At 48.6% G+C, this 26,786-nt stretch overlaps 2 protein-coding genes across 6 annotated transcripts in view; one reads left to right on the forward strand and one right to left on the reverse strand.

Moving 5' to 3' along the window:
* Nucleotides 1-15,106, forward strand: part of CCDC60 (coiled-coil domain containing 60) — a 59,375-nt gene extending 44,269 nt beyond the window's left edge. For 2 of the 4 annotated variants that reach the window (XM_053369827.1, XM_053369830.1), the window contains 14 exons: nt 844-1,035; nt 2,895-3,017; nt 4,116-4,220; nt 5,021-5,111; nt 6,500-6,731; nt 6,839-6,926; nt 8,056-8,121; nt 8,664-8,744; nt 9,572-9,661; nt 10,324-10,434; nt 10,834-10,965; nt 11,662-11,851; nt 12,455-12,608; nt 14,008-14,117. In XM_053369827.1, coding sequence (XP_053225802.1) covers nt 844-1,035; nt 2,895-3,017; nt 4,116-4,220; nt 5,021-5,111; nt 6,500-6,731; nt 6,839-6,926; nt 8,056-8,121; nt 8,664-8,744; nt 9,572-9,661; nt 10,324-10,434; nt 10,834-10,965; nt 11,662-11,851; nt 12,455-12,608; nt 14,008-14,018 — 1,666 coding nt within the window. In that variant the 3' untranslated portion in view covers nt 14,019-14,117. Of the gene's footprint in view, nt 1-843; nt 1,036-2,894; nt 3,018-4,115; nt 4,221-5,020; nt 5,112-6,499; nt 6,732-6,838; nt 6,927-8,055; nt 8,122-8,663; nt 8,745-9,571; nt 9,662-10,323; nt 10,435-10,833; nt 10,966-11,661; nt 11,852-12,454; nt 12,667-14,007 lie in introns of those variants that run through there. The other 2 variants (XM_053369828.1, XM_053369829.1) reach the window with 2 other exon arrangements.
* Nucleotides 15,107-15,598: 492 nt separating this feature from the next.
* The window catches only part of GCN1 (GCN1 activator of EIF2AK4), a 62,693-nt gene continuing 51,505 nt past the window's right edge, over nt 15,599-26,786 (reverse strand). For both annotated transcript variants that reach the window (XM_053369815.1, XM_053369814.1), the window contains exons 49-58: nt 26,413-26,682; nt 25,276-25,389; nt 23,148-23,378; nt 22,006-22,199; nt 21,687-21,801; nt 20,452-20,548; nt 19,192-19,340; nt 18,935-19,042; nt 17,497-17,715; nt 15,599-16,295 (exon numbers count right to left, since the gene is read on the reverse strand). In XM_053369815.1, coding sequence (XP_053225790.1) covers nt 16,170-16,295; nt 17,497-17,715; nt 18,935-19,042; nt 19,192-19,340; nt 20,452-20,548; nt 21,687-21,801; nt 22,006-22,199; nt 23,148-23,378; nt 25,276-25,389; nt 26,413-26,682 — 1,623 coding nt within the window. In that variant the 3' untranslated portion in view covers nt 15,599-16,169. The remainder of the gene's footprint in view (nt 16,296-17,496; nt 17,716-18,934; nt 19,043-19,191; nt 19,341-20,451; nt 20,549-21,686; nt 21,802-22,005; nt 22,200-23,147; nt 23,379-25,275; nt 25,390-26,412; nt 26,683-26,786) is intronic.

The raw sequence follows: 26,786 nt of genomic DNA on the forward strand, positions 1-26,786 counted from the left end.
ATGCTTATCCCACCCCAAGCAAAAATAAAATAATGAAATAATATAATATTATAAAAAACAACAACCACCATTTAAGGTGCTGCAAATTAAAAGCGGTTAAAACATTTACAACCAGATATTTTGGGACTACAACTCCCATCATCCCTGACCACTGGTCCTATTAGCTAGGGATGATGGGAGTTGTAGTCCCAAAACATCTGGAGGGCCAAGTTTGCCTATGCCTGTGCTATACTAATATATCACAATGTCTGAAATAAGGATGGAGCTATGTAGAGGCATTGTCTGGCTTCATGGTTTTTACAACAAGGCAATTTTTGCATAACACACACACAAACATCATGATTCACAATATACTGCCAGGTTAAAAATTATGAAACCAATATCGAAACCATTTTTGGACGATGTATTGATGTATCACCCAGTCCTACGATAGACTGTGATGCTCAACATTCAGCAACCACTGCAGCTCGTAATGTATTGCTTTATTCTGGCGCGTCACCCTTTCTTTTCCTTATTATTGATTCTTTGTTTGTCCTGTTTATGTTGTGATGTGACGCCCTGTTACTGCACTTTCGGGGTTGCGAATAGTGTTCACAAAGATCTAAAAAATAATAATAATGAATTAAATAAGTTCTCCTGACAGGAATGAGGAGGAGGAAGGCCTCTGAGACAACCCATAATCCTTTGGGTCCTGGACTTCTTTCAACATGGGCTCTTTTACCCTTTGCAGAAATTTAAAGAGACAGAGAGTTCTTCTGGAGGGTTGCTGGAGGGGAATAATGTATCTCCGTATTGGTAGCTTTGCCGTCACTTCAGTGCTTGACCTCCCGCCATTTTTAACAGGTATCTGATCAACTCGGTGAAGATCGGGCGGGGCTACTTCCATATGCTTCGCAGAGAAACTCTGGAGAGGCAGGAGGCAACCAGGCTGGAAGAGTGGAAGGAGCAGGAAAGGCAGAGGACTGACTGTCAGCCGCCGAAATACCCATCATCCTCGTCCTCCGATGAAGACTCAGGGGATGAAGAACTGACTGAGTAGGTGTTCTTCGAGGCTCTTAATCTATTAACAGCCGTTTCCTTTTTCCAAATGTGACCTCTAAGTGGCGCCATCGGGTTCCTGAGGTTCGATTGAGAGCTGAGCTGACGGCGTCTCAGGAGATCATCCACACACACCTGTTTGCAAGGTTGACTAGCTCAGAGTTGGCCAATGCGATGCCCTCCAGACATTTTAGACAGTGTGAGAAACGGCCGTGTAACCTTTGTTTAGTCGTTTAGTCGTGTCCGACTCTTTGTGACCCCATGGACCAGAGCACGCCCGGCAATCCTGTCTTCCACTGCCTCCCGCAGTTTGGTCAGACTCATGTTTGTGGCTTCGAGAACACTGTCCAACCATCTTGTCCTCTGTCATCCCCTTCTCCTTGTGCCCTCCATCTTTCCCAACATCAGGGTCTTTTCCAGGGGGTCTTCTCTTCTCATGAGGTGGCTAAAGTATTGGAGCCTCAGCTTCGCGATCTGTCCTCCCAGTGACCACTCAGGGCTGATTTCCTTAAGAATGGATGCATTTGATCTTCTTGCAGTCCATGGGACTCTCAAGAGTCTCCTCCAGCACCATAATTCAAAAGCATCAATTCTTCGGCGATCAGCCTTCTTTATGGTCCAGCTCTCACTTCCATACATCACTACTGGGAAAACCATGGCTTTAACTATACGGACCGTGTAACCTAGGGCTGCCATATTTCAAAAAGTAAAAACCAGGGCTTGTTAATTGACTTAGGTCTAAGATCCAGGATGTATGGCAGCCCTACATACACCAAGTGGGATGCAGGTGGCGCTGTGGTCTAAACCACTGAGCCTCTTGGGCTTGCCAATCAGAAGGTCGGTGGTTTGAATCCCCGTGACAGGGTGAGCTCCTGTCACTCTGTCCCAGCTCCTGTCAACCTAGCAGTTCGAAAGCACACCAGTGCAAGTAGATAAATAGGTACCACTGCGGCGGAAAGGTAAACACTTTTTTTGTGCACTCTGGCTTCCGTCACGGTGTCCCAATGCGCCAGAAGCAGTTTAGTCATGCCGGCCACAACCCATAGTCGCCTTTGACTGGACTAAACCATCCAGGGGTCCTTTACCTTACACCAAGTGAGATTCTTGGCTCAGTGTCATCTACACTGTCTGGCAGCTGCTCTCCAGGAGCTCAGTCCTACTTGGAGATTCCAGGGATCAAGTCACAGACTTTCTGCCTGCAAAACAGATGCTCTACCCCTGACTAATCACAGGAGACTTCCTTATACCGAATCAGACCATTGGCTCACCCAGCTCAGCATTTTCTACATGGGGCAGCAGCAGCTCTGCCAGAGTTCCTCGCAGCCCTACCCAGAGATCGAACCTTTTGGCCAGCGAAGCATGTGCTCTGCCCCTGAACGTCTTTCTTGCCCATGGCTTTAGGGTATACACGCAATGGCGCTCATAGACCGGACATTAGCATGGGGGAACGAGTGGAGGCTCCGTATGGCACAATTTGAATCAGTATTAGAAGGAATTATGATAATATCTCTATGCCTGAAGCACATGAGACACTTTTCACAATATAAATCACCTTTTTTAAAAGAAGATTCCCCAGTCTTGCATTAAAGGAACATCTTTAGCTGTTAAGCATGCCGGAGACCAAAGAGGAGGGTGATTTTGCTATTATGACATTTTCCTTGTACAGGACTCCGCAGTTGTAAATGTCTATGAGGGTGCTAATTTTGCAGGTCAGGGTGCTCTTCAGAAAGGACGAGAAGTGCCAGGAGTGGGTGTAAATCAGATCAATAAGCAGTTCCTGTCTAGAACAGATTGTGCTTTTGTTTTCTGACAGCTGTGTCTCTTTGTCTCTCTCTCCCCCCCCCTCCACCCCCAAGTTTCTTTCTAACAGAATGTCCCTTTCTGAGAGAGACGGAGAAAAAGAAGAAGAAGAAAATTGTCCGACCTTTCACCCCCGTCTACAACGGCCTGCTGTCGGAAAAGCATCCGGATGCCCATTTGTACGTTCGAAGGCGTTAATAACGTCAGGAATACTCTCGGACTCTCAGCTTGACATTTCTTTTCAGAGACCACTTGCAGTTTGCTTGTTGGTCTGGGGAAGGCTCTCTTTACATGCTCAGAGGGGACTTTGTCTCCTTTATATTTGTTCCCCTGGGGAAAGGGGGATCATAACCACGTATGGAACATGAAGGTGCTAAGCAGGTGGTTAAAGGAAGAGTGTTTGTTTCCTTTGAACAGTACCTGCAAGAGAGTTTAGCATATATTCTATGTCCAGGGCAGCTGTCTACCAGCTCCGTCTGGTATGCTGGCTGAGACCCTGCCTGCCTGCACACTGTCTTGCCAGAATGGTGCGTGCTCTGGTTATCTCTCGCTTGGACTACTGTAATGCGCTCTATGTGGGGCTACCTTTGAAGGTGACTCTGAAACTACAACTAATCCAGAATGTGTCAGCTAGACTGGTGACTGGGAGTGGCTGCCAGGACCATATAACACCTACATTGGCTCCCAGTACATTTCCGAGCACAATTCAAAGTGTCGGTGCTGACCTTTAGAGCCCTAAATGGCCCAGTATACCTGAAGGAGCGTCTCCACCCACATCATTCAGCCCAGACACTGAGATCCAGCTCTGAGGACCTTCTGGCGGTTCCCTCACTGCAGGAAGTGTAACTACAGGGAACCAGGCAGAGGGTCTTATCGGTAGTGGCGCCTGCCCTGTGGAACACCCATCAAAATGCCAAAGAGATAAACAATCGTACAACTTTCTGTAGACCTCTGAAAGCAGCTCTGTATGGGAAGTTTTTAAAGTTTTTTGCTGTGGGGTTTTTCATATTCTGTTGGAAGCTGCCCGGAGGGGCTGGGGAAACCCAGTCAGTTGGGCGGGGTTTAAGGAATTTGTTATTGTTGTTATATCTAGTTAAACTTCTGTTTTGAGGACCACAAGCCCAAAGCCCGGCTGCATAGTTCTCTGCTTTGTGGACCATTTCCCCCTCTCAAAACTCACAAGCCCTGCAGCCCCTGAGCCCGCCCCCTCTGCCAATCAGCCCCACCACCTGCCAATCAACTCACCATCTGCCTTTCTCTCTCTTTCTCTTTGACAGCGACTCCATCTTCCGGCAGCTGTGCGCCCTCAACTGGCTCTTGGAAGCTTTGACTCTGGATCCCAACAGCAGCATGAAACCTGTGATGACATGCTGGAATCCCAGGTGGGTCTTGGTGCCGGCAGGCCAGGTGATGGAAATGGATATACCTTGGAAATGGGCAGGTGGCTCTGAAAATAGGGTAGAGCAACTCCTCTGTTGGTTGGGGTTGAGTGTGGCTTCACCGCTGTGAGTAAACTATGCAAAAAATCACCCCATGAGCTTGGGTTGAAGAATTTAGCCAAGGATTTAGAAGGCTAAAAGTAAAGGGACCCCTGACCATTAGGTCCAGTCGTGGCTGACTCTGGGGTTGCGGCGCTCATCTCGCTTTATTGGCTGAGGGAGCCGGTGTACAGCTTCCGGGTCATGTGGCCAGCATGACTAAGCTGCTTCTGGTGAACCAGAGCAGCGCACGGAAACGCCGTTTACCTTCCCGCCAGAGCAGTACCTATTTATTTACTTGCACTTTGACATGCTTTCGAACTGCTAGCTTGGCAGGAGCAGGGATCGAGCAATGGGAGCTCACCCCATCACGGGGATTCGAACCGCCGACCTTCTGATCGGCAAGTCCTAGGCTCTGTGGTTTAACCCGCAGCGCCACCCGTGTCCCATTTAGAAGGCTACACAGCTGTAAATTCCGTATTCTATACTTTCAAGAGAGGACAGGCTACTAGCCGTAAGAAAAGCACTCTGCACGTGTTTAGAGCCAGAAGCTGGGCACTTTCCATGACTGGGTCCTGCCACTGGATGTAGAATCTGTGGCTAGGCCCAAGAGTCAGTTGTGTCTCAGCGGTGCCAAAAGGGGCTTGGAATAAAAGCCAGTTTGTAGCCACTGAAAGCTTGCCCCCTTCATTTTCCCCCCTTAGGCAGTACGGCGGTGCAAAAAGTTCCTTGAAAGTCATCGCGAAAGAAAAGACGGTGAAGGCTCGATGGGAGCACTTTCTCTTGCAAACAAAGGTAAATCGGTTTATGCCAGTTTCCAAATACAGCCGTACCTTGGATCCCAAACGCCTTGCGAGTCAAACGTTTTGGCTCCCGAACGCCGCAAACCCGGAAGTGAGCGTTCCGGTTTGTGAACGTTCTTTGGAAGCCAAATGTCTGCCGTGGCTTCTGATTGAGTGCAGGAAGCTCCTGCAGCCAATCGGAAGCCGCGCCTTGGTTGTCAAACATTTTCAGAAGTCGAACAGACTTCCGGAACAGATTCTGTTTGACAACCAAGGTACGACTGTAGTTGTTTAGTGTTTGTTTAGAGCCTCAAAAAAATAAAACAAAACAAATCACCATTCCTGACACCCTCCCTGGGGTTCTGGGGTTTTCCGCCAGCCCTTCAGAACAGTTTCCGTGGCATGTGTGGTTGGAGGAGGAGTGTAAATTCTTTCTCTGGTGGGATGGTTACTTAGTGCTCTACTGGGTAGCTGTCATTGTCTCCATACTGCAGGTGGGATAACTGAGGCTTGCCTTATGGCTCTGCAGTGAGTGTTGGATGCCACCACACACAGGCTCAGCGCCTCCACCCCACCAGCCCCTCATACTTGTTTTTATACCATCCATCCTTGTGGGCTCTGAACCCCCCTTCCAACAACTAGCTATTATCGTTGCTGTTGTTGTTATTTAATAAATTTGTATACCAATCTATACCCACAGGGCTCAGGGCGGTTCACAACATAAAATCACAGTATGGAAATACAAAATACATAATAAAAACAAGGACAACATAATAATCCCTCCCTCCTCCCCAACACATTTTAAAAGGGCATTGGATGCCAATCAGCCTAAGGCCTGGTTAAAGAGGAGCATTTTTGCCTGGCGCCTAAAGGTGTATAATGAAGGCGCCAGGTGAACTTTCCTGGGGAGAGCATCCCATCCATGCAGCAACCAGAAACGTAGCCAATAACTCTCTGTATTGAATTCCACGATTATTTCTGCTTCCGGTCAAGAAGAGTGCTAGCATCAGATCTCAGCAGAGGATTTGGTCTTGTTCAGAAAAGACCTCATTCCAAAAAAATTTGACCTATCGGGCAATCCCACTGCAGGCAAAGCAACAATCCTCTTCTCCGCCATAATATTGTTGGAGTTTTATAACATACGGAATTTTTTACAAGCGTCCGGTCCCAGCAGAATAGCATCTTCAAAGCACCTCCTTGAATGTGTGCCAAAATGGCAAATCTGACCACATTTTCTCCCCCCCTTGTTCATCCTCAAGCCAGGTGCCTAAATCAGTTTCCCATGTTTTCCTAATACTTTGTGGAATTGTGTGTGTGTGTGTGTGTGTGTGTCCCTGTCAAACAGTAGGACCATCCTGATGAGGCACCGCCTCTTAAGGGCTTTCTGTTGCATTTCTCCAGAGCAGAAAATACACCCAGAAAGGACAGTACCGGGGCAGGAGAATCCCCAAGAGGTCTTCCACCATGAGCATCTCCTCTCCCCACAGCAAAACGACCCTGACCAGCACAAGCTCCCTGTCGCCCATCTACGACGAAGCGGCCCAGCCCCCTTCCGACAGCGCCAAGGAAGGGGAGGAGATGGAGTCCATCTTCAGCAAGACAACCAGGGAAGAAGAGGAGCCGATGTGCTACCGTGAGTCCCGGAGAGCTCAGCGACTCCCCTCTAGGCTGTCATGGCTACCCCTCTCCAGAATTTATTCATTATATCACCTGCCTTTCCCCCCCCATACCCCTTCTCAGAACTGCAGACGCTGCTTCAGATGATACACGAAGATGTGGCGAAGAATTTTAGCAAAGAAAATATGTTTTGGAACTTGACACACGGCTGGTACGTCGCGCCTTTTGTGGAAGTGGACGGGGTCACAGTATAAAGAGAGAGTGAAAGGCGGGATATCAAGTCTAAACTCCTCCTCCTCCTCCTCTTCTTCTTCTTAGAAGAGAGAGCCAGTGTGGTGTAGTGGTTAAGAGCGGTAGACTCGTAATCTGGTGAACCGGGTTCGCTTCCCCGCTCCTCCACATGCAGCTGCTGGGTGACCTTGGGCTAGTCACACTTCTCTGAAGTCTCTCAGCCCCACTCACCTCACAGAGTGTTTGTTGTGGGGGAGGAAGGGAAAGGAGAATGTTAACCGCTTTGAGACTCCTTCGGGTAGTGATAAAGCGGGATATCAAATCCAAACTACTACTACTACTACTACTACTACTACTACTACTACTACTACTACTCTTCTTCTTCTTCTTCTTCTTCTTCTTCTTCTTCTTCTTCTTCTTCTTCTTCTTCTTCTTCTTCCCCCTCCTCCTCCTCCTCCTCCTCCTCCTCTGCCCAGTCCCTGACACCCGATGTCATCCCAGAGAAATGGATGTTGGCAAGTCAAGCTGCCATTCCCACATACCCAGCCAGCAACTCATTCCATTGCTTGCTCCCTTAAGCCACAATCGCACCATATATTTGGAGCGCTCTGAGAACACTTTGAACAGTCACGACTTGCCTCAAAGAATTCTGTGAGTCGTGTTTTGCCAAGGGTGCTGAGAGTTATTAGCAAACTTCTCTTCCGCCTCGTGGGGCTACGTGTCTCGGAGTCGTTCAACAGTTGATCCCTCTTACCAGGGAACTCTAGGCATTGTAGTTCTGGGACAACAGCGGGTGTCTTCTAGTGACCCATATCAAACTACAGCTCCCAGGATTCTTTGGAGGAGGCCATGAAAGTTTAAAGTGGCATTGTCCTTCACATATGATGTGAGTGTGGCTGAAGAGTCTTCCCATCTCCCCAATTTCCTCCAAAGGCCCTACTCAGAGAGCCCCGATTGGACAAGTGCGGAAAATTATACCCGTTAATTGGATCGGAGTATCTCAAAAGAGAGGCCAGATTTGGGGGGGGGGGCATTTCTTGTTGCATTTTTGCTTCAGCCTCTGCATTCTGGTCACGTGCAAGACTCGGTTTCTGCTCCTTATTTTGCAGCTCGCACACCATATTGTCGAGACGCGAGCTGGAGAGCGAATTTTCGTTTGGGCAGAAGGGCAAAAGGTAGGGACTCTGCAAGAGAACGCGACAGAGTGCGGTGCACATGGCAGCGATGCAGCTGAACAGTGTGCCATATCATTTATTTTTGCGGTTTTTGCTGCAATTCAGACACATTTTTCTTCATGCAGTTGCTGGAAGCCACTGCAAGAACAGGATGAGCAGTTGAGATCTTATGTTCAAAGGAGCTCTTCAGTGCGAATATTATGGGTGCAACGGCAGTACCAGGAGTCAGTGTGATTGCTTTGAAATGTTTTTAGATTGTGTGTGTGTTTAAAAAACGTCCATATGAAAACTCACCAGTATTTTTTAATGCAAATTTATCTCAAGGGATAGCTCAGTCGGTAGAGCACAGGACGCAGGGTTGTGGGTTAAGCACCATATTGGATAAAGGATTCCTGTATTGCAGGGGGTTGGACAAGATGGTCCTGGATGTGCCTTCCAACTCTGTGATTATTTTTAAATGCAATTTTGCCTAAAACACACATTCCATCATCTTTGTCTGCCACTCCTCTAATGTTGGTAAATCCGAGTGTCTTCCTTTTCAGCTCAGTTTCGTCCTCGAAGGAAGAGAAGACCAGCACGGGAGTCGCGAAAGAGGAGACCTCAGGGGAGCAGAGGCCAAAGAGGTAGGGAGGGGGAGCAGCCGTGTACAGTGGTACCTCAGGTTACATACGCTTCAGGTTACAGACTCCGCTAACCCAGAAATAGTGCCTCAGGTTAAGAACTTTGTTTTAGGATTAGAACAGAAATCGTTCTCCGGCGGCAGCAGGAGGCCCCATTAGCTAAAGAGGTGCTTCAGGTTAAGAACAGTTTCAGGTTAAGTACGGACCTCCGGAACAAATTAAGTACTTAACCTGAGGTACCACTCTAGTGGCAAGTTCAGAAGGCCAGGGTGCCTTCAGCATCATCCTAGGATTATGGAACAATCTCATAATGGCCTAATAATACTAATTAGGGATGCCTTGCTACAATCAGTGCAGCTAGCTCTCCATGTGCTGCCTTTCAGCTAGCTCTATTTTCTGTGCACGTACCAGGACAAATGACTTGAAATGCTCCAATATATTCTTTCAGAGCAACTTAAATCGTCTTTTCTGTGGCGTTCCATTGTACGTAACAGAACTTGCAGGCTGTTCTCTTGAAACTGAAGTGTTGGTGGGATTTGAACTCTGGACTTGCACTCGTTGCAAAACAGCAGCGCACGGGTCCTCAGCTACTTGAGAGCCCTAACTCTGTATGTCTGGAAGAGACAGGCGACAAGAGCAATCGTGTATGAGAGAAGCGCTCCGGGATTCTTTGCCTGAGTAATCGAGGCTGGATTCCTCAAGCTAACAATCCTGGGTCTGCAAACTTTTGTAACCTCATTCTTGCAGAGAAGAAGCCCCCTGATTTCAGACCTCCCCCCCCCCCCGATTGTTAGCTGTGTGTGTCCATTTCCCTTTGAATTTCCTTGCAGTTCGATGACAGTGACTGTCCGGGAAGATAAAACCATGACAGCGACCTACTCGGACGAAGACACCACTGAGCAGATCAACAAACCTCAAAGGTAGGTGTGCGGAGATAGGCTTCTTTCCTGAGGGTCTATAAGAGGGGCTCTATTCTGGCCGTGCAGAGGCTCCTCCCACAAACTCTGACATCACCCAGGAGGAGGAGTTTGCACATACCCAGGGAAGTCTCAGTGGCAGAAAGTAAGGTGATGAAGGTGACCTCTCTACATACTTGTCTCTGGAGCAGGGGGTTTAGTGGGCTGTTCAGCTGAGTTAGCATAGGAGAGAAACATAGGATGGGGAACTTTTTTGTCCCAGGAGCTGAATCAGAGGCTGTCCGGTGAAGCTGAACAGTGGGAGATTCAGGGCAGACGAAAGAAAGGGCTTCTTCCCATGGAGTATATAGTATGGAACTTGCTCTCCCACAAGGTGTGGCGATGTTTTTAAGAGAAGATGAGACCAATTCATGGAGAATCAAGCTATCTGTGACTATTAACTATGTTCTTCCAGTTCCATTGTGCCAGGCGGTGTGTATCTGAATACCTGTTGCTGTGAATCTCAGGCAAGGAGAGGGTTTTCCGACCCAAGCCCTTTTGTTTGCCCCGGAGAGGTCCGTTTCCCAAACTGGCCAGCTTGGGCTGATAAACTGGGCCTACCCTTCTTCCGCCTCTCTAGAGATCTGGAGCCTGTGGGTTAATCCCTCTGCCTCTCTCGCCTCCAGCCTCTTCCTTAAAAGGAAAGAGCAGACGTTCCAGAACATGAAGGATATCTTCCATGAGGTGGCCCACGAGTCTGCATTCAGGCTGCACGATCAACTGGACATCCTAGAGAGGTAAATCATATTTCGTCTTCCATCTTGGTTATGAGCCCGAGCCCAGAACTAGGGCTGGGCATTGTCTGGTTTTTGACATTGTGATATATCACCACCTAAACATTATGATGCACCAATATATCACGATGTCTGAAATTACAGTGTGACTATGTAGAGGCAAACAGGGTAATGTCCTGGCAACTGCTACTACTTAGGGAAACTGTCCCCCTGCATCCCCGCTAAAAAACCTTCCTGTTTTTACTATGCGGCTCCCAGCTTCAGCCCTGCCTGTCCTGCGTCCCTACGGCCCTGTCCCCAGAACAGGGCAGATTTGAGCTTGCACCTGGGTGGGCACTGGCAATCACACCTTGCTCAAAGGGTTCACTTTAAAAAACAACAACACACGAGCTAAATTGGCAGGAGGCGAGAAGAGAAGAGCACGAGGAAGTACCTGTGCCTGAGTCGCATCACCAAGTTCCGAAAAGATCTTGAGCGGATGAGGCAGTCGATGGTGGGGACGGAGCCGGAACAAGACGCTGAATCCGAGAACTGGTGAGGAAACGGGTAAAGGGGCTTAAAAGTCAGAGCGCTTTGCCGCGGGGAGAGTGCAAAACAGGGTACTGGCATCAGGAGCCAGCTTCCTAAGAACCTTGGCACTTGCATTTTTAAAATAAAACCCAAAGTTTCTAGCTTGTCAGGAGGCAGTTGAAAGCACAGAGGTGTTTACAGGTGACCTCCGGGAGCCCAGGAATCAGCAGTCACAGGAAGTCACTTCTCAATGAGCAGCAGGCATGTAAAAAAAAATTCCAGCAGGATAAAAACATGCAAAAATGGTGGGCAAGGGGAGGTGTTTTAAAACCCATCTCTGTTTCCAGTAGGGAGGTGGATATAGCCGGACAGGTTTTGCTGTTCCCCGTTTTAGGATTTTGCAGCCTTAAGACAGCACCTTGCAGACCTGTCATGGGCATTTGGTGGGTGGGAAAGAAACTGTTTTGGCATGCAGCTGCTCTCCATCATGTCGTGGAGGAAATGCCATATTGGAAGAACCTAACACAAACTTGGTTCTCCAGCCATTTGTGGACTACAGCTCCCATCATCCCTAGCTAGCAACCCCAGTGGTCAGGGATTGTGGGAATTACAGCCCGAAATCAGCTGCAGACCCAGGTTTGGGAAACACTGGCCTAACAGCTTACCAAAAGGCGTCCAGGACACTTGCGTTGAAATGCCTGTTTTCGTATCTGTTCCAAGGTTCTCCACTTTGCTGGCCAGGATCCCAGATGACGTCAAGAGAGACCACCGTACCCAGAAAGTCCTAAAGAAACTGGAGAGGTTTGCGAGGAATCCAGACTTGCGCATCCGACCACCCACCTTCCTGAAAGTGTTGGGGGAGCTTCGGATCTGGGAAATCTGCTCTCCGGACATCTGCGCAGCTGTGGAGGTGAGAGATGCAAAAGGAGAGTCTGTCTGAAAGGGCCGAGGGGGCCCAAGGCAGATTTGCTCATCCCTGAGCCTCTCCATGACAAAAGAGAGAAAACAAATTCAGTTCATTAGGCTCTAGCTCAAGGATCCTGGTAAGAAATCTTTGGCCTTCTGGGAGGGATGCTGTGCTCTGCAGGCCTCTGCTTCTATCCAGAATGATTTAGATTACCTTTTTAAACGTGCTCAGAGGGCTCCACGTTTGTTTTATTGGAGCAATCGGTACAAAGCCTCTGCAAGATCGGTCAGCGTTATTATTGCCATCTTGCAAAGGAGGGAGCTGAGAGAGAGAGAGGCGTTTCCTCCTCTCCTCTTTCTATATAAATCCTGGAAGCTCAAGGAGGGTAGCACAGTGGAATTGATCTAGGGTAAGATTAGCATGGACAATTTCACATAGTGCACCATTGAACTCCCGGGATGAAAAATATACCCCCAAAGGCCCATCAAGTCCAGCATCTTTCCTGTGCTCATTGTGGCCAAGCAGATACCCTTTCTCAACCCTGGGTCCCCCCTTGTTGTTGGACTACAACTCCCCCCTTCCTCTGGGCTCTGTCTCCTGTCCTAGGTAATTGAGGACGCGGCGGGCTTGGAGCTGCTTCAGTACCACCTCGAGAGGAGAACACCTGAGTTTGCTAAAGAACCACCCGAGGCAAAAGGGGGCAGGGGGAGTCTTGGACAGCAGAGGAATACTATTTCCCGTTTGTCTCGAGTGCCTCCGGGTGCGTGAGAACAGAGAACATCCAACAAAAGATATCCAATACAGTTCCTTTCTCATAAGTGCCATGGTCCTGCAGGCTTGTTTTTAGAAGCTGCTCACACACCCCTCTCTTTGGGTACAAGCAATGATGGCAGGTGGAGAGGAGGGGGGTGACCTTGTGTGGAAAAAGAGCCCGAGGGTCCTCGTGCTTTTTTCCTGTTTATACACACAGCCTCTTGAATCTGCTTTTAGGTTTAAAGGGAAAATATTTGGGAGATGATACACGCATCCCCTACATTCGCCCTCAATGGCATACTTAACTCACTTTGTGCTGGATTGTTTAGACTGACAAGGTATTGAAGGGAGGTAAATCTGCGACTAGGAGAGTTTCCTGACCAGTCCTGAACAAATGACTAGACGAGTGTGATTTGGGTCTCCAGGGAACAACCGCAGTAGCCATCTAGGGTCCATCTAGCTCAGTAATGTCCACACTGATTGGCAGCAGCTCTCCAGAGTTTCAGGCAGGGCCCTACTTGGGAGACAGCAGGATTTGAACTTGGGATCTTCTGCAGTTGCCTTACCACTGAGCTACAACCTTCCCCTACTGCTGAACTAGCAGGGGTGCAGCTAGAGGGCTATAGCAGCAGAGGCAGGGGGAACCCTGACCTTCCCTGGAGTCCAGCCTTGTAGCTCGTAAGCCAGATCTCCCACCAGGGTGACATTGCAGCAGGAATGATGTACCAGTACCAAACCAACCTTCCACTTACTTGTCCCCCAACCACAGCTTTGTTTCTGGCAATTCAAACAATACCAGTGCCAATTTCCACCAACTGCTGCCCGTTCGGCTTCCAGTAACCTGGTTAGGAGGACCCATTCCTTTAAGATATCCACCCAGTAGATGGTGGGGAAACTAATTGGGCTGTTTTTAAAAAGCATGCGAGTTCCAGGTCTTGTGCAAAACCTCTTCATCACTTTTGCGCAAGACCTCACTATTATTATTTCAGGAAATGAAATGGGCATTTGCCTGTTGCCCCCTGAAAAAAGCAGACACTTCTGTTTTGCCTGGTGTGAAGAACAGTGGCCAAGGCTGGTACCATTTGCCATCGTGCTCTTCCTGGAGATTTTTGTTTATAAAAGGCGTATATGTGCAAAGGTAGAGCAACAACCTCATGCATGTAAACAGCGGAACAAAAAACAAACCAGAATGGTATTATCAGAGTTCAAGGGCAAATTCTAGCCAGGCAAGAAACACTCAAGGAAGGTGCAAAGCAGGACAGGTGAGGGCTTAGTTACTAGGGCCAGATAGAGAACCCTAGAGAGCCACATTTGGCCCCTGGGCTTGAGGTTCTTCACCCCTGCTCTGTGGCCTGTATGTTTCTCCTTTACAACCTGTCACACATTCCCTCTCGCCTCTTTCATAGTTCCTGCGTGAATATATTGTGGAGATGCCCATGGAGGATTACAAACAATGGTTACAGTCTCGAGTGACAATCCCTAAGCGAGCACACAGCGCTCCACCGATATGCTGAAAGCCCCCCTCCCCGCAAGGGCCGGGTCGAAAAGACTAAGGACAAAGGCTTCATTTTTTGTAAAAAAAAAGAGATCAGACACGGGCTGAGAAAGAGCTGGATGAAGCCGACACCTGGAGTGTCTACTTGGAGAACTGTACTCTTGCTCATCCGCCTGCAATGATGCGTGGCAAGGGCCACACTCTAGAACCCTCTCAAAAGGCTGGAATTGCTCATTCTCAAAAAGGTTCATTTGGAATTGCATCACCGTCGCTTGCAGCTGCAGGCTCAGAATGACAAGGAAGAGAATTGAACAGCCAAAGCCATTTTAACTTTTAGATGTTTAATTTAATTTGGGACAGGAGGCATGGAATTACGTGCCTGCGGCAACCTGCAGTTCAGTGAAGGGAGCGGATCCCTTTGCTTGTGGTGATCAGCTCTCTCTGCTGAAATGGCGCAGATCCCTTTGCTTGTGGTGATCAGCTCTCTGCTGAAATGGAGCAGATCCCTTTGCTTGTGGTGATCAGCTCTTTGCTGAAATGGAGCAGATCCCTTTGCTTGTGGTGATCAGCTCTCTCTGCTGAAATGGAGCAGATCCCTTTGCTTGTGGTGATCAGCTCTCTCTGCTGAAATGGAGCGGATCCCTTTGCTTGTGGTGATCAGCTCTCTGCTGAAATGGAGCAGATCCCTTTGCTTGTGGTGATCAGCTCTTTGCTGAAATGGAGCAGATCCCTTTGCTTGTGGTGATCAGCTCTCTCTGCTGAAATGGAGCAGATCCCTTTGCTTGTGGTGATCAGCTCTCTCTGCTGAAATGGAGCAGATCCCTTTGCTTGTGGTGACCAGCTCTCTCTGCTGAAAGGGAGCAGATCCCTTTGCTTGTGGTGATCAGCTCTCTCTGCTGAAAGGGGCAGTTCTGAGGCTTCAGACCAATGCCAGCATTTGCAAATGTTTTGTTATTTCTGCATGCTTTGAATTATTAAAAAAACTGTTTTAGCTGTATGCTTCTCATCCAGTTAGTAGAGTCAGGATTGTGTATTTGAGCCCCATATTGGGCAAGACTCCTGCATTGCAGGGGGTTGGACTAGATGACCCTTGTGGTCCCTTTGAACTCTACAATTCTGTGATATACTGAGTTTCCACTTAGGGATCCAGTATCTGCAGATGGGATTTACTTGCTCATCACATAACACACCCTGTCTCCAACTGCCATCTTCTGTACAAGAGAGGGATCTTACCGAACAACCTTGCACGTGATTTTTAAGCAGGGCTGGTGGTATTTCAAAGGTCAGTGCTCATGATCTCACCAACTGACAGAGAGGAAAATGAAAACCTTGCTAAGGCATTTGCTAAAAATGATTTCACTATCCAAAGAAAGTCCTTATGATCCTGGAAGCACATCACTGGATTCTAGAAAACCACAAGTAGCTCTTTTTAATGAATTACAGCAAACCGTACCTGTGCCATGCTGAAGTGTGTATCTGCAAATAATGCTTTAGCACCACAGTTTCGTTTCAAAGCTTTTTATTAAACTGTCACCCAAACAGCCTACTTTTCATCCCCCTTTCGCCTCTAATTTCTGAGGCTCTTTAAATTAAGTTTTGATTTACAGAATTTGCAGCCCCCCGAGCTACAACAACAGCAAATCAGCAGTACATCAAAACAAACTGCCCAACTTCCACAGAACTCTTTAATTCCACTTACACAGAGTGGGAATTGCTCCTTTAACACAAAGGTGCGGGAGGGAGGTTCACAACAGGACCAACTACCAATTACCGGTTCACAATTGATAGGACTCCTTCACCATGTAATTCTGTGTTTTTTAAAAAAAAAAATTAAAGTGGGGGGAGCCAAATTCTATTTATTTATTTACTTAACCTATCAGAACTCTTATTAAGGCTATTCTGGTTTATTTCTTTATTAAAATACTCCGGAAGCCCTTTTTTCTTTGTTTTCCATAAGCGCCCATCAGAATTTAGCATTTTCAAAAATGAAAACATTTCCACTGGTGTTTTGAGTTGTAATGTTGATGCAGTGATGGGTAACAAGGGCCACCTCTCCCTTCTGCGCCTCGAAAATCACGTCAGGATCGTGTCGTCAATCTGCTCGATGGAGTCGGCCTGGCTAGCGAGCTTCTTCAGGGATCGACGGCAGCTCTCGTTCAGCAGTTCCAGACTGGCGGCATCGAGGATCTTGGAGACGGACTGCAGAAAATAATTGTGATTAGAGGAAAGGGTGTGTGGTGTGGGAGCTTCTGTGGCTCATCATGGCGGCAGCTAATGCTCATTGGGACTGGCAGGGGGGAAAGCAAGGAGATCAGCAATAGGTGGAGCTAGAGCCATGGATGGGCACAGCCACCCTCTGACTGGCTGTAAGAAGAAGGTAGGCAGGTGGGGGACTGGCTAAGGGCAGATGGGGATTGGTGGGGCAGTGCCCTGTTTGCCCAAATGGACCAATCAGCACTATTAAAGCTAAGGCTGAGTGAAAACCCTCTTCCTCCTGGTCTGCATCCAATTTACAAGTGGCAAACGAAAGCGGCGGTTAGGAATCTGGGGAGGCAGCAAACATTTCTTGACAGGCAGCAGCGAAACATTCCATTCTATCCCTGTATACCTGAAAGAGCATCTCCATCCCCATTGTTCTGCCCAGACACTGAAGTCCAGCTCTGAGGGCCTTCTGGCGGTTCCCTCACTGCGAGAAGTGAGGTTACAGGGAACCAGGCAGAGGGCCTTCTCGGTAGTGGCGCCCGCCCTGTGGAACACCCTCCCATCAGATGTCAAGGAAAGGCCATATTTACTAGAGTCTAATGTGCCATCAAATCTAATACACCCCTCGATTTTCAGAAGCTTGAATCCACAAAAGGTATTTGGTGGCGAACGTAAATGTGCTGTCAAATCTAACGCGCACCTTAATTTTCGCGATGCAATTTAGCCAAAAAAGATGAGCATTTGATTCGAGTAAATATGGTAAATAGCTATACAACTTTTAGAAGGCAACCAAAAGTTGCCCTGCGTAGGTAAGTTTTTAATGTCTGATGTCTTACTGTGGTTTATTTTGTTGAAAGCCACCCAGAGTGACTGGGGCAACCCGGTCAGATGAACGGCATAGAAATTATAAATAATTATCATCCCTAAACAATGTGACACCGCGATGCGGCGTCATTCTGAGGGGGTAGCTGGAGGTGGAGGAATGGAGGTCCACAGTTCCTTATCAAGGGGGTGAGCAGAGAGGACAGAGGTCACACACTACAAAGGACTTGGCTGGCGTTACCACCAGCACAGAACCAGGAGTGGGAGATTTTTACAACTTGGGAAGAAGATGCTTCTGCCAATTAGTAGAGAGCGTGAGGAAGGGAGGGGAGAGGGGGAAGAGAAACTGACTTCCTCCTCCAAGATGGGCCAGTACCTGAAGCACTTCCTCGCCCTCTCGCATCTTCAGGAGGTTGACGATGGCCTGGTCGCTGTAGGCCCTGACGCTGGTGTTCTTGTCTTTTGTGTTGTCCAGAAGCGCTTTGAGGATGGGCTTCATGGTCTGGGGATCCAAGGGAGGGAGGGGGCTTTTGTTGGCCCACCAGAGCATCTTCTCTGCCACTAACTTGATGTCACTGGATGGATTCTGAAGACACTGCAGGGGAAAACTAATTTTTACTAACAAAACAATTCAGCACAAACAACTACAGGTTGTCCTTAGAAAGAATGGTGATATTTACAATTCAGAATTAAAAACAGTGAAAACACATTACAGTGGTACCTCAGGTTACATACGTTTCAGGTTACATATGCTTCAAGTTACAGACTCCGCTAACCCAGAAACAGTACCTCAGGTTAAGAACTTTGCTTCCGGATGAGAACAGAAATCGCGTGGTGGCAGCAGGAGGCCCCATTAGGTTAAGTGGTGCTTCAGGTTAAGAACAGTTTCAGCTTAAGAACAGACCTCCAGAACAAATTAAGTACTTAACCTGAGGTACCACTGTACAGTCACAGGACACCTGCCGTCAGAAAACAGTCGGTGGCGGCCACAGGCCTGTCAGAAGAAAAAAAGTGTTTGTGTGCCCGCAAAAGGAAAACGGAAAAGGGGCCAGCCTAGCCTCCAGTGGAAGGGACTTCCCAAGTCTGGGAGCAGCCACCGAGAAGGTCTCTCTCTCCTAGGCAATAGCTAGGGCATAATACAAATGACTTCATTGTATCCTGATACAATTTCCTTCTTCTGACACACTCGGCACCTCTCGGCCTCCTGGCTCTCACCCAGGACTCCCAACCCTCCATCCTGGCCCCACCCATACATCACCCCGCTAAATCTCACAATGAAGAGGGTTCCTGGAACCTGCTGGTATTGCTCAAGCCTCTTGCTCTAGGGCAGGACAACCTAACTTTTTATACCAAGTGGGCTGCAAGAGTAGTTCAACATGGAACCTGGGGGCTGCACACTGCCTTGTTCTGCCAGGTTGGGGGCGGGGAGCGAGGTCAAAATTTGACACCCCCCTCAACCCTCAAGGCTGCCTTCCCAAAGCTGGATTAAGCACTGTGCCAGGCTTTTGGAAGGAGGCGTGAGGCTCTGGCAGGGTCCTAGAGTCCCCCCCCCCCACATTTCCCCAAAGCTGGGGTGTCAAATTTGGCTGCGGTCCGCCATAAAAAGCGTCAAGGGCTACATGTGGCCCTCAGGCCGCGCATCAGACCCCTCTGCTCTAGGGCTTACATGCAGGCTCCTTGTACACAGCAAGGAAGGAGCCAGCAAAGGACAGGCCACAGTCCTGTGCTCATCCAAACCACATCTGGCTGGTTCCTGGAAAGCAGATCTCTGATTACCATCAAATTCCATCCCATACATTCAGAAAGGGGCTCACCTTAATGAAGAGGTTGGAGAGTTTGGCGGGCAGATTTCCCCCATTGGCTTCTATGTGGTACTTCATCAGGAAACCCATCCCTCTGATGCCACTGATCGCAATTGGGATCTGGAGAAGAAGAAGCAGGAAAGTGACATTCGGAACTCCTTGCCACTGGACCTCACAACCTCGAGGCGGTACTCGTTTTGTCTTTCAGATCAGGGCCTCCCGGATTTAAGGCCTAACACCCAACAGCCATGCTGGAAGGAGACGCTTACCCGGTCCGCAGTAGTATTGCTAAAGATCATTTCATGGACGCTGTTGCTGTATTTGGGGGCGCACACTCTGCCGGGGGCCACGCTGACAGCCACGGAAAGCGCCAGGCTGCGCCCGTGCCGCACCATCCAGTCAATGCCAGAGACGTCCGCTGCAGGAGTGAAGGAAGAGAGTTTCTGAGCCTGGCATCAGGCCAACACTTCCTCTCCCCCGCAAATCTGGATGGCACCTGTATTTTCAGGATGCCAATCATTTTAAAAGAATGGTTCCTAAACTGGGTCGTACTGCCCCCTGGGATTACTGAAGGGGGCACAAAGATGCAAGGGGGGGTCACAGGAGGTGTAAATGGCTATCCGACTTTGAATAGCGGTTAGGACCACGATACCTCAAGGACCACTTCTTTCCATATGAACCTACCTGGACCCTGAGATCATCTTCTAAGGCCCTCCTTCGTGTGCCTCCTCCTCAAGAGGTCTGAAGGGTGGCAACACAAGAACGGGGCCTTCTCTGCAGTGGCTCCCTGTCTGTGGAATGCTCTCCCCAGGGAAGTTTGCCTGGCGCCTTCATTATACACCTTTAGGCGCCAGGCAAAAATGTTCCTTTTTAACCAGGCCTTTGGTTGATCCGATTTACATCCTATGCCCTTTTAAAATGTGGTTTGGGGGGGGCTATTGGGTTGTTTTTATTTTTATTAGGTATTTTGTGGTCTTATATCTTGATTTTACTCTGTCAAATGCCCTGAGACCCCCTGGTATAGAGCAGTATATAAACTCAATCAAGCAGTGATTAAGTTTGTCAATTTTGTTAAGTTAACTAAATAGTCTTAATTGCATACTGAATAAATGTGCAATCAATTGTTACTCTTTTGAATTTTATTGTGTTATTATCTTCCTTAGTGGGTTGTGGAAACTGCTATTTTGAACAATGCTTTTTAGAGGGTAGGGGGCACTGGAAATGTGTTTGTGCAACCGAGGGGGCAATGGCCTGAAAAAGCTTTCCGAGTGTAAATTTAAAATCCGTAACTTAAGAACTGAACCAGTACACTCCAACCAACCCAACCCCTAGCATGCCACCCAGTCTGAGGTCTGTTGTCATTGTGCATGTAATGGAGTGCCCCAATCATAATACTTTTTACTGCCTCCTAGTGGACAGAGAAGACAGTACTGTTTCCCCACCCAGGTCTGGACCACTCTATGGCGACAAGCAGGGAGGACACCTTTTCTGCTCCTGGGAATCATTCTGCACCACCTGCCAAAGCATACCTAACAGGTGATTCTGGAGAACGCTGCCAAGTTCTTCTTCCGACAGAAACGCACATAGCTCTGCCAGGCAGCCAGCGGAGGCCATACGGGTGGCATCCTAAAAGGAAATATTTCAAGTAACATTGAGGCTTTCCAGCAAAACAGAGGTTCTAGCAGGAACACACTTGGGTTTCTCTGGGTTCTGTTCCTATACGCTTAATGCCTGGCAAAAGAATAGCATGAGGTCACCCTCGTACCAGATGTCCCCTCCCTTTGAGAACTCTTTCGCAGTCACTCTTGTGTTAATCACTCGATTTTAAGGGGCGAGTTCATTTTGCGAACGAGTGAAAAAAATGAATCGAGTGAGGCCCGGTGGGGGAAAACAGGGAAGAGAGGACTTGTTAAAGTCCTGGGAAACAAACTCATCTTGTATTAAGGTGGAGATAGACTGAGTGAAGACTCCCCAACCTTCCTGTCCTGTTCAGGTTTGATGCTGGACTGGTACCCTTAGGGCTGCTGTTCTCACTTCTGACTTCCCACCCTTGAGGGATGAGACATCTTTCCTCCCTCCCTCCCCCTAGAGAGATAAAAGAACAAACAGGGCTCTTTGCACCCCCACCTTAGTTAGATGAAAATATCCTAGTTCTATCAACCAAGTATTTCCTTTAATAAGCGTCCTCGTTTTCCTAAATGCAGAGTCTCCATGGGATCACATTCAGGGTATATAAAAGGTGCTGCTCTAAGTGGAGATTCATTGCTAAGCTCAACTTCAGCCAAGACCAAATTCTATTAAGTGCTGTTTATGTGGCCCTGAGCTCCTTGGAAGAACAGGAGGAGAAAAAGGTGGTAATATTTTTTTTGAACAAGCACACACAAAGCTGCCAAGAGGCCCTTGGCCCATCTGTGACTACAACTAGCTGTCGCTCTCCTTTAGGCCGTAGCTATGAGCCTTCTCACAATATGGGGCAGATCAGCTTCCACAAAAATCAAACTACCGTATATACTCGAGTATAAGCCGACTTTTCCAGCACATTTTTTATGCTGAAAAAGCCCCCCTCGGCTTATACTCAAGTGAGGGTCCTTTCAGGCTGCTCCTTCCTCCTCCTCCGCCTTTGCCGCCACCACCAGGTTTGTGGTGTGGTGAACTGGCTTATACTCGAGTCAATAAGTTTTCTCAGTTTTTTGTGCTAAAATTAGGTGCCTCGGCTTATATTCGGATCGGCTTATACTCGAGTATATACAGTAATTAAAAATACCTCGTCGTGTCCCAACATGCCCAGGAGCACCGTGGTGATGTTCTTCCTAACAGCAGCATCAACTTTAGCACCAGCGCTTTGAGTGACGAACCGCAAGGCCTGCAGCATCGTGTCCCTGGAAAGCAGCAAGAAACGTTAGGTCTGCCAGCCAGTCAGGGACAATCACTTCCTTCAAGTCAAACCTAATCCTTGGGAATCCTGCCTGGGAGACGTCCCTGGTCAAAGGATACCCCTCCTGCCCCAAGCCAAGAGACAGGAAGCAACCACTCCGCGTGGCTTCTGGTCCCCCGACACTTCAGCCCCCCAGGATCTCGCTTGCCTGATGCCAGAATCTTCGCTGGTTCGGATGCCGTTCAGCAGCTCGGTGAACAGTGGGTCGACTTTGGCATGCATGGCAATCAGCTTCCCCAGGGCGTCGGCAGCTTTCAGGCGGACGATGCGGTTGGGGTCTTGCAGCGCCTTCGTGAAGGTGGTTTGCAGCTGGGGCAAGAACGGCTTCAGAGCAATGCCCACCTGTAACGTGTTGGAGAAAGCACATCAGCAGAGCCGGCGGCAAAAAAGTGTGACAGCCGCTTCCAAAAAAACATGGCAGCCCATCAATTCTCTGGTTTCTGATTCAAAGCCAACGCAAAAGAAGAAAGCACAAAGAAGAGCCTTGTGGACTGTTTTAAGCATAGTTGGCTCTTCCTGGAATTTCTGAGCGCACCCACGGGATTGCTTTAAAGGGCAAGTTCCGAGGCTCAAACTCACGGCCCTGAAATTAAGAGTCTCATGCTCTCCCGACTGAGCCAGCCCAGCAAAAAGGGAGAACAGATACTTTCTTCTAGTCACCTTTGGCAAGTAAGAATCTCTTAGAGGTGACTAGGCCAGGAAATGTGATTTTAAAAAACTAAATGTCTCTTTTTTATGTATATGCTTTTTATTAGCTTACTATTACAACACAAACACACACAACGAACAGACTTTTTTAAAAAAAAATACAAATACAAAACAAATAATAAACATATATCCATATTTCAATTCTTATTCTTTTCTAATTGACTTCCTTCGTCCTCAACGTGGGTCTAATGTCATATTTGGTAAACTGTTTCTTTCTCATTTCCTTTTTCCAACTTTTCTCTATATTTTATACTTTTACACCCTATTTTGTTTTGCAAAAATTACTCAAAGCAATTTGAGTAAAGGCCTCTCTTTCAGGCTACAAATCATTAACGTGGGGGTCTGTTGTGGGACAGCGATCTTGTGATTTCTGTTGGCTTGTTTGCCAGGCTGATCTTACTGGGGCTGCTCCTCAAGGTTTCGGCACTAGAGGTCTGCTGTGAGTAGGAAAGCTGGAGCAAAGAAGCACGCAGCTTCTAAGCAGGGCTCCTCAACCTTCAATCCAGAGGATCTCATTCTGATAATACCGTTCTCAAAATGTTTCTCAATGCACAGCGACCGCCCAAAGCGTTTGCCACTTACCTTCGCCAGCAGAAGGCTTAGCGTCTCAAGAAGAGCCACCTTGACGTTCCAGCTGAACCGGTCTCCCAAGATACGGATGAGCGGCCCCGTAATGCTCACGACGGAGGGCTTCAGGGCTTCGGCCGAGGTCAGCTTGATCACAAGCCCCAGCGCCTTGGCCGCCTCCTCCTTCTGCTCCGAGCTGCCCGTCAGGACTCCCTCCCGAAGCACAGGAAGGATGGACGTTACGCCCTGTGTAAAAGGGGGGGACACAAGACAAGTGGGGAATAAATGAAGAGGGAAGTCGTAAGAGTTTTGTGTTTTATATTGTGTAACTGTCCTGAGACCCACAGGTATAGGGCGATATCCATATAATAATAATATCATCATCATCAAACCTTTTATTGGCATCCCATACAAACATCCAAAACAAATCAATACAGAATTACCACTTCCCCACTGGCACAAAACATTTGCTAAAAGAAAGGAGGCAGAGCAGTCTATCGTCACATCTCTAGGTCTCCAGGGGGAGATCAGGCGTCTGCAGTGTATTTCAACGACAAAAAACCAAATAGAGATATTTAGCCACTAACTCGGTGAGCTCCTGATCATTCCCCAGTAATAGAAAATGTATGACCTCCAACTCTGGTTTCCATTTGGGGATACAGAGTGGATCTAGAAATTGCTGATGAAGATCAGCATATAGTTTACAATTAAGAACCATATGTGTAAGGCTTTCCACCAGGTGGTCTTCACATGGGCAAGTTCTTTCTCCTTCCACCCTGGCTGAGAACCTTCCCCAAAGGAGGTTGGATGGGTTTGAATTAAACCTGGCCAGCGAAAATGCCATTCGTTCTTGAGGGTTAAGCAGAAATTCAAGGTAATTGTGGTTAGTTTCATGTGCCCAAGAAAGTTGAAAATAAAGAGGGGAAATAAATAATAATAATAATAATAATAGTCCCTTTATGCTCTGCTCAGCTAGTGGGGGAGAGCAAGCAGAGAAAGGGAGACATCGGCCTGCTCCTAAGGCGGCCATATTCACTTCTCTCTGTTTGCTTTGCCTTCTCTTGACCAGAGGGGGGTTTTCTTTTGAATTTCCAATGGTGTCCCTCATCCAGGTGTGTGGACTGGAATCTTCCCCAGGCCTCACCCCTCAATGACCCTGCTTTGCAGCCTAGAGTGTTTTTTGCCTGGCTGGAAAGTGTCCCTGAATTCTGACCGTGTCTCTTTCTTGCCTGGATAGAGGACAGAGAGGGGAATGAGTGTGGGGTAAGACTAGCTTCCTGAACAATGGTACAATCTGCACCCATTTCTCTGCCCACTTTTGCCTCTGGCTCCACCCACCCATCACTGGGAATGCAGCCCTTGGGTTGAAAGATGTCTCCCACCCCTGCTCTAGTCAGCCAACTAATCATCCTGCCTGCCTTTTCAAGGAAGTCCCTTGACCAGAGGTTTTCAACCTTTTTTGATTCCACGGCTCCCTTGACCAACTCCATTCTTTTTGCGGCACCCCTGTGGGGCTCAGGATCCCAGTTCTGCCACCCCTTGCCTGCAGAGCTGGCAGCCCCTCTCCCTTTTTCAAACGCCCTCCCTTGTGGAGTGTTCCCTCGGCCTCTTCTCCCTTCTCCTTGGGAGTCCTCCAGGCAGCTGCTGCAGCCGTCCCTGGTCCCTGAGCTGCCTGCCCCTGCCCCAGAGAGAGGTGCCTCCTCACAACTCCCCACAGGAGCCTGGGAAGCACCCCCTGACGGTCACCTGCGGAGCTTGTAGCCAGGGCCGCTGCAACACACAACTGTGCAAGTGTTTGGGAGGCAGAGACGCGAGAGGGCATCAGAGGAAGGGAAGGAAGGAAAGAGGGACAGAGACCAGTGTTGCCTGTGGCACCCCGGACCATCATTCAGGGTGTACCCCAGGGTGCCACAGCACACTGGTTGAAAACCACTGCCCTTCACCACCCCCACCCCCAATTCTCTCCCTCTCACGGCCAGAGGAAGGAAAAGATCACCTAGGCTGGCAGCCCTGCACTCTTCTCAAGAGATTTTTGCGGGCTTAACAATAATAAAAACAGAAAAATGAACAATGGTTAAAAACCCAGGACAGAGCAGAGATCACCGTAACATTCCAGAGTCCCACCAGAGCTCAGAGCTCCTACCTTCTTCACAATGCAGAACCCAGGGACATGGTCTCCACCGGCATCATTGCCGACCATACGGATATCCCTGTGCAGATCCTCTATGAGAGCCAGCTGGTTGCCAGCATCTAATTTCTGGGGGAAGAAGCAGAGATAGGACTAGGATTAGCAGATACAGTGGTACCTCGGGTTACAGACGCTTCAGGTTACAGACTACGCTAACCCAGAAATAGTACCTCAGGTTAAGAACTTTGCTTCCGGATGAGAACAGAAATCACGTGGCAGCAGCAGGAGGCCCCATTAGCTAAAGTGGTGCTTCAGGTTAAGAACCGTTTCAGGTTAAAAACGGACCTCCCGAATGAATTAAGTTCTTAACCCCAGGTACCACTGCACAGCCCTAAACAACAACAAAAAGTGTCCATCTAGTCCAGCATTCTGTTCTCATAGCGGCTAACCAGATGCCCCAATTGGAAGCTCACAAGGAAGACCTGGTATTTCAGGGGTGTACTGCTTTCAGCGTAAGACTATGAGAAGAGCCTTGCTGCTGGATCAGGCCAATGGCCCATCTCGTCCAGCATCCTGTTCTCAATGTGGCCAACCAGATGCCTGTGGGAAACCCAAAAGCAGGACACCCCACCCCACCTGCAGTTTCCAGCAACTGGTCTTCAGAAGCATTGCTGCCTCCAATTGTGGAGGCAAAGCATATCCATCACAGCTAGCAGCCAACAGCGGAGGTAGAATTGCTGGGGATGTCCTGCTTATTTTTCCAACTTTAGCTTCTGCAGGGCAGGTGATGATGTGAGACAGGGCCTTCCTGGTGGTGGCTGCCTTCCCTGCATCCCCAATTACAGAACTTCCTCCCCAACAACATTCAGATGTTGCCCACACCCTCAAGAGGGTGCAAGGTGCAAACCTTTGGCCCTTGGGAATGCAATCAACTTTCTTGTTGATACTGCTGCTTTGTATTATAGCATTACAATGCTGTTGCCTTAAACACAAAACGGTAAAAATCCACCAACTGATTGATCGGAGATCACCTCTTCTGAGCGTCTAACCAAACTCTATCTAATCAATTCAATTTTAATTTATCTCATTCAATTTTAATGTCCCTGAACCAATCACAGCATCATCATCCTCTCAGAAGCAACTGGCTCCTACCTTGGTGATGGCATTGAGAGCATCCCAGCTTTCGTTCAGAACCACAGTGTTTGTGTCGTTGAAGAGCCGGATCAGGCCCGAGACCAGGCTCCGCAGGTGGGCCGTGTAGTCGGCCTTCGTCTTGGAGCAGTAGATGTTGAGGATGACAGCGGCTGCCTGCCTCATCCCCACCTCGGGGCTGCGTGTCGCCTCCAGCAGGTCCTCGATTATAATCCTCTGCCCGGCCTCATCCTCCACCGACAGGATGACCACCTGGCAGTTTGACATCTCCTGGGAAAGTAGCAATGGGTGTCCTGTTGGTTTTTGGCCGCAACTTTATCCTGGGAACGAGTCCTTCCCAAGATGGCGCGCCGGAGATCCCTTCACCTTGCTGT

This window comes from Podarcis raffonei, chromosome 16 (genome assembly GCF_027172205.1).
Source record: "Podarcis raffonei isolate rPodRaf1 chromosome 16, rPodRaf1.pri, whole genome shotgun sequence".
Lineage (NCBI taxonomy): Eukaryota > Metazoa > Chordata > Lepidosauria > Squamata > Lacertidae > Podarcis > Podarcis raffonei.